The sequence below is a fragment of the Argopecten irradians genome, chromosome 6 (genome assembly GCF_041381155.1).
Source record: "Argopecten irradians isolate NY chromosome 6, Ai_NY, whole genome shotgun sequence".
In the NCBI taxonomy this organism is placed as follows: Eukaryota; Metazoa; Mollusca; class Bivalvia; order Pectinida; family Pectinidae; genus Argopecten; species Argopecten irradians.
The window spans coordinates 8361374-8370631 of NC_091139.1; the positions used below are offsets into that span (position 1 = coordinate 8361374).

The following is a 9258-nucleotide window of genomic DNA, read 5'->3' on the forward strand; positions in this document are numbered from 1 at the left end:
GATCTAAGTAAACATATTGATATATCCCTTTAACATCAAAATTGACAACCTAGGCTACTTTCCATATGTTGATATGTTCATAGTTGCCTATTAAAAAATACATTTTGATTATCTCCCTTGCTGAAATCTCTAGTTCCGGAAATAAATTCAAGTTTTGTTTACTTTTTTTCTGCAACTTAACATGAGTAATGACTTATTTTAGAGAATTATTCATTTGAAAACCTTTTTATTGCAAAGCTGTCATTTCCCTGAATCGGCTGCGTTATCTCGCCTGGTTTGTCGTAGGAGGAACAAAAAGGTAAATATTAAACCATTGATGTTTTAACAGGTTGGACGCAACCTTCACATGGGTAACATTTACCCATGCATTTTTTTTCAATGAATCTTGCGTTTGGATTACTTATTGCTTACTCAAATGGGTGACTTTTATCCATGACATGCAAGGTAATGCCGCCCTGTAAAATGTTTTGGCTAAAGTGATTTTAATGCATTTGTTAGTTTGTTGCAGTAACTGGGTAGTCATCATATTTGCAATAATATTGAGAGTGGACCCCGGCCAGGGGAGATAATCATTCCCCATCGAGAACATTACAACCTCCACACACTAAAATCACATAAAATAAAAACAATATGTTGGATCATTTTGATCTCTAACAGGTCATAATAACACCATTGTCCGTCATTCTTGGCCAGTTAATCATGTTTCAGTATGGAAGCAGCTCTGATCTATATTTCAAGGGGAAGAGACTCTGATCTAGGTAGGCAATCATTCCTATCCTAACTCATGGGGAGATAACCCATAAATTTTTGGTTTGGCGTTATTAGTTTTAACATCTTATTAAAAGCCTGGCTCATGTAAGGATGTGCCAGGTTTGTTTGTGGAGGAAAGCCAGAGTACCCAGAAAAAAACACTGACCAGCAGTCAGTACCTGGCAACTGCCCCAAATGGGATTTAAACTTGCAACCCAGAGGTGAATAGCTTGTGTTAATATGACAAGACATGTTAACCACTTGTCCACCACGGCCCCTTTTGCACAGAATCATAAATTCACACAATACAAACACAGACTCTGGGATTTGTGACCCTAAACTCTAAGGCCTGATATGTATAGGGATCATGATGCCCCAATTCGCAAGGGGGTTGGGGGGGGGAGGTGGTTGTTTCTGTGTATGGGTATTCTGCTCAATCATCATATTCTCTTTTTGAAAATAATATAATTGATTAGTAATGATAATGATGAATATAGGGATGATAGCTCTAGTCCCAAGAAGAATTTTCCTATCATAACACCTTTGGCTTAATTTAATTTCTTCAAAAATAACGACCTTATCTTGGCACTACATGTACATGGTAGAATAGAACCTCCATCAGCCATAAAAAATCACGATCTTTGAGTTTGATTACCAACACAACAAATTCATTATTTTACTTGCATGGTTCATGCTCTACCTATATAGTTCCAGTAAAACTAATTTTATAATACAGATAGGTATTTGTTTAACTTTTAATTTGGTTTTTCTTTATTATCTGTTTTAGGAAGATGGCATCTAATGAAGATTCACCACCCATAGAACAAAGTGATCAGGCATCCCCTACACCTGAACTACACTCTGAAGACAATGAAAGATTGGAACTTTTACAAAACTCCATCCACAAAGAAACAACAGAGGAAGAAGGAAATGATAGCTTCACATTACTAAAAGACCTGGAAACTGATTTCTTGACAATAGAAACTCTGCCTGTTGAAATTCTGATGCATATTTTTAATTTCCTTGATGCCAAATTTATCGTTGAAACTCTTGGAAAAGTTTGTGTTCTTTTCAAGGATTTATTTAGTGGAGATACATATTGGAAGACAAGACTAAGTAAGCGATGTCCAGAACAATATCCCCCAGTATATGGTATGTTATACTATCTGGTATATCTCATATCTTTAATTACAATACAATACATATGTAAGTTTAAAATTGTACTTCTGTGTCTGTGCTCAAAGATGCTCCTTCATTCATCACCATATAATGCTCCCATTGTACATATGTAAAAAAATAACTACTACATGTAAATCTGTTTGCTTATTTTCCTATCATATCCTCATCAGAGCCATATTGTCGTATCATTTTACCATAAAGGAGGTGTTTATTCTTATTCAGCATGACAATAGTAGAACATGGAGAATTAGCAAAATGACCATAGAGATAGATACAAAACATAGTCTACCAAATACAGTACAATATACATATATGTACAAATATGTATACAAATGATAATGTATCATATGGGAAATTGATGAGGATTAGCATTCACGTGGTGGAGGATAGATGTACGGTAGTATATATGTACTGATTTGTCTTCATTTTTTTTTCTTTTCTAGAGGAGAATTTTAACTGGTCTGAAGCCTGTGTAGAGCGTGAGGAACAATACAGAGTTTGGAGTAAGCCAGAGGAAACATGTGTTCACATATCGTACAAACAAGCAATCTTTGCCTCGGTCGATACCGTCCATCTGATGAAGGTATGATTTACATAATGGAAAGGGCTTCATTTTAGGAAAAGGCAAGATTCTATCAATACTATTCCAGTTTTATATCTAGAAGGAAGGTCTTGTATGTCCATGTAGTAGATTATAACTCCACTTATGTTTGATTTATACAGGATGCGACACTCTTGGCTACAGGATCAAGAGACCGCTACCTCAACTTGTTAGATCTGACCAAATATAACGAAGAGGACCCGATAGCAAGCATGAAAGAAATGAGCTTAATTTCTACTGACAAAAAGCACAAGGTAAATGTTCGACTGGCAAAACATTTAATAGTTAAATATTGTATTGTTTTCAGACTTCTTTCCTGCTAAATATAGCACCTCTTTGCTTCTCGGGGCTGCCACCTGGTGACAAAGTGGTTTGTGATTTCAAATCTATGTGGGGCAGTTGCCAGGAACTAACCGCTGGTAAGTGATATTTCTCCAGGTACTCTGGCTTTCCTACATAACAAATCTAGCACGTCTTTAAATGACTGACTGTTATTAGAAAATTTGCTTCTAGTTATTTAATGCAAAATATAACCTGTCAAACCAGTTCTTGTTTAATCTAGATCCTGGTATATTCTGTAAAGCGCTGTTTGACTGTAGGGTTGGATATGGTCGTTGGCCTCCTATGACGACATTCTGTGTTCAGGGTCATGGGACTGCTACATAAAGCTGTGGGACTTAAACGCTGACCTAGCGGAAATCAACAAATTTAAGTAAGATTTTATTTCTATAACTTGTTTATTAAGACATGAAACAAATTTTTTTTGTCTCATTAGGAGATTATTTATTTTGATAACTTCTGAAAATGTCCACTGCAGTGTTTAAATGTAGTGGTTAGGTTCAAATCTAGGAAAAGATATGATCTAGGATTTAAAGCACACATGTATATATAAATCTACCGTAATTGCCCTCTAGAGGGAGACGTTACACAATAAAATCAATTTAATTGTCTTAAAAAGAGAGACAAACTTAGAATTGTAGTTAAGACCGATAAGTACTGGGTAATTTTATCAAAATGAGGATTCAACTTCCCTGCAAGACAGCCTATCACACATACATTTCAGACTGTGATGTTGTTAATAAAGAGAATAAAACACGGTACATTTGAAATAAGATATGGTTGTTTCTTTATGATACTGATCTTGTTTGTAGTGAAGACAACATGTCCATCTTTGTGGAATCAAGTCTTGTGACATTTGATGTTTCTAGGTGTAAATCGGCTATCCTCGGACTCCATGCTGAACCTAACTGGATTGTAGCTGCGGGGTATAACCAATTCCTCTATATGATCGACCCTCGAAGTGGATCTGGCGAGAAAAAGAAGTTCCATCGTCGCCCAGTTCTTTGTGTTGTTGCTGACGACAAATATGTGATCAGTGGCAGTGAAGATAAAACCATGGCGATCTTTGACAGACGGGCGGGTCGTGTATATAAAACTATTCAGGTGAGGCAGTGACCATAAAAATATCTTATCTTTATACTTTTTAATTGAAATCATTTATTTGATTTATGATTGGATTAATTTCATTTTTTCTATATCAATTTTGCAAGCATTTTGTGATTGCTTATCAAATCTTGCTCTATTTTTTTCTAAATCACTTGCATTGTGATAATCATGTAATAGTACTTTACTTTTCCAAAGTTAAATTTTATTGCAGAATTCATTATGAATAAGTGAATAAGTTAGTGCAGTGATGAATTCATGCATTCATAGTAACATAAGAATGTACAATAAACTCAATCATATCTTAGCATAAAATGCTAAAAAAAGTGTTGAAATATGATTACCATTAAATATGTAAGTGAATGGTATGTTGTTTGCAATAAGTTTGTACAGACATATATGACACCAGCCACGCAAGTCTCTCGGTCATTCACTTCCCTCCTACTTCAGAAATACCACTTACACAATATATTAGCTACGCTACTTGGAGTAATGAATATTTTGCCATTGTGAATATGTGACCATGTGGGGTATGCTGTACCATTGTCTTTGGGGACATGCTTCAGTGAGATAGCACTATAAAATGGACATGAGTTTTACTATTACAAAAAGTCAAAACACAACCATACTGCAGTCTCCCAAAACATACAGGACACACTCGTGACTGCTTACACCGGAGGCCATCCTCAAGTAAACCTAGCTGTCAAAATAGATGTTTTGTTTCATTTACAATCTTTTTCATTTTTAATAATATAGACAGAAAGCTATGCCATGGATTTAAGTTTTGGCCACAATCAACTGTGGATGGGAGACAAAGAAGGACAAATTCACCTTTACGACACGACACATGGAAGTTTTGAGATAGTTCAGGTAAGAGATCAGATCTTTAGATATTACAGTGTTACTTCCCTTGTGGGTAGGTATCCATTCTGGCATCATTGTTTTGTGAACAAAATTGTTTTCTCTGAAAAGTATGTTACGCTTGCTAAAAACATGATTTCACCACAGAGGGCCAACTCAATGAAAATGGATGTTGTCATACATTTTTTGCATTTGGTGGATGGACTGATGAGTATATATGACTGTCATGGGATTTTTTTTGTTGAAAAATACGAGATTTGAAAAATTATTAAAAAATCGGGATATTTACAATAAAACAGAAAAAAAAATCACATGACTGTCATATATACTCATCAGTCCATCCACCAAATACAAAAAAATGTACGACAACATCCATTTTCATTGAGTTGGCCCCCTGTGGATTTCACAATCAAGTTAAGCTGTTCGATTGTATATTGTACTAAATTTATATGTGAAAGTTTAATGATTTCATAATAATACAGTTATTGTTTGTTCTTTCTTTCCTAGATCTATAAGATGGGGGTAAATAGGTGGTATATTGAATGAGGATTAATTGATACACTAAAACCTGTCATAGTGACCACCTCTGTAGAAGGACAACCTGCTTAATAAGACCAATTTCTTGGGGTTTTAAATGACCAAAACCAACACAGTTTGACCTGTGAATAAAGACCACTTGTCTATAAAAACCACTTTTTCTTTCTGTCTCAGGTAGTCATTATAGACAAATTTGACTGTATAATCTGCATAGCTATAGTTCATACATGCCACTAACATGATATTTGTTCACACAGTCGTACGATGTCGGCCATACCGGGAAGGTAACTGGAATACAGTATAACACAGGGGCACTGTTTACCTGCTCCACTGACAGAACAATAAAGATCCTGGAGCCGACCAGAAACCCAGGGGTCATCTCTACTCTGGACACTCACAAGGGAGAAGTGGCTAGGGTAAGTAGTGAACGCAACACATCTATCTATTAGCATGGGGCTTCATTTACATTGAATACGATAATTCTGATACATATCATTTTTCTCAACATAAACAAGCTAAGGTCAATTTTTAATACAACGCGTGTAGCGTTTGTATTATTGCTACCCGGTTTACTGTTGATTTGTAGGACTTGCCCTACAATAATTCTGATACATATCATTTTTCTCAACATAAATAAAATAAGGTCAATTTTTAATACAACGCGTGAAGCGTTTGTATTATTGCTATCCGGTTTACTGTTGATTTGTAGGACTTGCCCTACAATGACATCTAGTGGTGACTTCTTGAACCATTTCATTCATAAACTCCCATTCATAAATTCCCTATTCATTGAATAATAATCCTTTGGACCAATCAGTAGTCATGGGAAGACTGCCTTCTGATTGGTAGAATACACAGAGTGTGTATAGAATACACAGTGTTATATAATACACAGCACTATCTAGGTCAACTCCTGACAAGAGTATAGGATAGAAACTCATTTTTAATGAAGACTTTTGTTTTCTTTTGTAATTTTAAAATCTTTTATTCATGTAGGAACTTTAATTAAGAAAAATGTCATACAAGACATATGTATTTTCTGTGATCAGTTGAATGTTCTTAAAATAATTTATATCAAAGTCTTTCTAATATGGTTTATATATTTTAATTTTGAAAATTCATTTAATTTCATTCTATTTTTCTGTTTCTGCTGCGTTGTATTTACAGTACTTTGAGTACTTTGATTTTTAATTGAAGTTTTAAGAACAGTTGTAATAGTAGACACCAATATGAAATCTCCCATGTAAAACTTTTCAATGTTTCAGTTATCGTATCAGAATGGAACGTTGGCCAGTGCTGGCAGTGACTGTAGTGTTCAAGTATGGCTACCAAAGACAATTTATCAGAGCTATCGGGCGTGATAGGTGGTGAGCTGTCACCTGATACATGTGGAGACATAAATCACGGCTACATGTAGTTATTGTATGTGATATGTGATACACAAGTGTGATATTCTATAGGAATACATTAGAATTTCTGTGTGTAAGATGTGACTAGTTAAAGCTTGTGATATGAAGCAAGTGTGTGTGAAACTGGATAAGACTCATTCTACAAATATGATGTATACTGTAAAGTGATATAATATTGATTTATATAGTAAACAAATAGTATTGATCTTCATTATACTTGGGGCCATGTACTATATCTTCTCATCAGGAAACTCACAGACTCATCTAATTATCTCTATGTAAAACCTGTTGGGTATTATTGTAAACTATTTTATTTTTGCTAGATGCATATTTTCATGTACATCTATTCAATTTCATTAGTGAGATCAAATATGTATTGAAATATTTCAGGAATAATTCTATAAAACATTGATTACATTGTGGCAGCCATGAAATTGTGCTCATGGTGATACCAAAGTGCCCTAATTTCAAGTTACTATTGCCAAGAGTATGGTTTGAAAACCCCACAAAATGTTCAATTCATGTCTTAGTTGTGTCTTCTCTGATGATGTAAATTTGAATGTATCAGTTGAAAAAACCACAGTTGTGTTCCATCTCAAGAAATACCAGTATGCACAATTTAAGTAAAATGTTTAAAAATCTTCTTCAGCCTTGAAATGATATTCTGTTTGTTTCTTTTATATTGAGAAAATAGAACATAAAATAATGTGATTTTCAATGTTCAAATGTTATCAATTAATTAATATCATTTACTTAAATAACTATCACCAAAATATATAAAGAGACCACCACATCTATATATTCCATCAACTTCGCTAGCCAAGGGTATTCAGTACGATACTCTCGCCGCATCGTCGGAGACCCACAGATGATCGCACTACACTACGCTACACTTATCACCCATGCGCAAACTCCTCTAAAATATGCTAATTCACATACTAGAATTGACCAATTAGAATACTCAATATATACATGTAGTTCGGAACTCTTCAGAATGAAGGCTGGTTTATTAACTTGAAGATAAACAAAAAATGACTGGTGATAAGTGTAGCGTAGTGTAGTGCGATCACCTGTGGGTCTCCAATGATGCTCTCCCCGCGACTTGGGGATTATACAGTATACACTTAGCTAGCGAAGTTGATATTCCATGCAATGGTTGTTTTATCCAGTCTTGTAATTAATTGTTTATTTTTAATGTTATTATTACTTTAACTTTTACCGGGTAGTTATATGAAATCACAGTTATACATATTATTAGTTGATGAATAAAATCTTTATAAAAATGCAGACATTTTTTTTTCGCTTTTTCTGATTAACAAAAACAACTAGAACTGCTGCCAGAGTGGGCGACTAATACCCTTGCTGCACAAATTTAGTAATAAACTAATAACTCCATTAATAGGGGACATTGCAGAACCCTATATAGTTTACTCAACTTCCATTTATGTCAGGGTTCTGTCAACCAAATTTTCTCAAAATCTGTCAAATAGTTTAGGAGGAGTTCGACGAACAAAATTGAGTCTACAGACGGACGGACAACCTGATTCCAGTGTTTGGATGATATACTTCTACACAAACTAGATATGATTATTGACAAAGTGAAACCACTGGCATTTGGATCTACAGATTTCTTTCTCTATATATATGCATGTAATACTGTGGTGAAAGCAAGACAGGTAAATGTATACCGTATAGCCAGTTATCTTTACATAGACGATATTTTCGTGATATCCTGTAACATTGTTATTGTAGCAGGGCTTGTAAATAGTTTGTGTTTCATGGGAATATATATCGTGTCGTGGTCCTGTGCTAGTTGTAAGAGTGCATGTGTATCTTGTACACGTGTAGCTGTTGTGAATAATATGTCATTGTATCGAGCGCCTGTGTTGTGTTCCGTCTTCGTATTGGTCGATCGTGCATGTATTGTTATAGTCGGGTATATATAGGGGTGTTCTGTCCATTTCATTGCGATGTACTGAAGGATTGAGTTCCTGGACCTAAAAGGTTTTAGATAGAGGTGGGTAATAGGTATAGGGTGGTAGGGTTGTAGGTGGGGTATGGAGGGGTTGTCGGGGGATATTTTGTAAATATATGTGTTAGTCTCATCGTTGTTGGGCCCTATGTCTTGTGTAATACATCGTTTAATATGTAATATGTCGTTGTAATAAATATTGTTACATGTTAAAAGTATTTGTCTCGTTTTCCTTCACTGGCAAAAATCAAGCAAAACCCTACGAACCTGGGTTGAATCACATGGGTAGGGAGCCGGGTGTAGTTCGTAGTTATTAACAAACTGGGCCCGTCTCGCTCCTGTTACATTATGATCGCAAAAATTTGATCTGCAAAATTTTAAGAAATGGATGAATTTGATTTTTCTTCTTTTTGGTCAAATCCCGAAAATTTTAACCCGCGAAAAATAACCGGCTAAGTGGTACATATGGAGATCAAAACAACAATAGATAATCTAAGATTTTTATG

The 9258-nt window shown here is 35.0% G+C and overlaps 1 protein-coding gene across 1 annotated transcript; it reads left to right on the forward strand.

The window, feature by feature from the left end:
- The first annotated feature begins 126 nt into the window (after positions 1-126).
- LOC138324881 (F-box/WD repeat-containing protein 9-like) lies at positions 127-8067 on the forward strand. The gene is made up of 9 exons (XM_069270104.1): positions 127-298; positions 1538-1902; positions 2373-2512; positions 2653-2784; positions 3130-3242; positions 3739-3973; positions 4730-4843; positions 5629-5787; positions 6637-8067. The coding sequence occupies exons 2-9, from the start codon at positions 1542-1544 to the stop codon at positions 6730-6732; spliced, it is 1350 nt and encodes a 449-aa protein (XP_069126205.1). The 5' UTR covers positions 127-298; positions 1538-1541; the 3' UTR covers positions 6733-8067.
- Positions 8068-9258: the final 1191 nt, after the last annotated feature.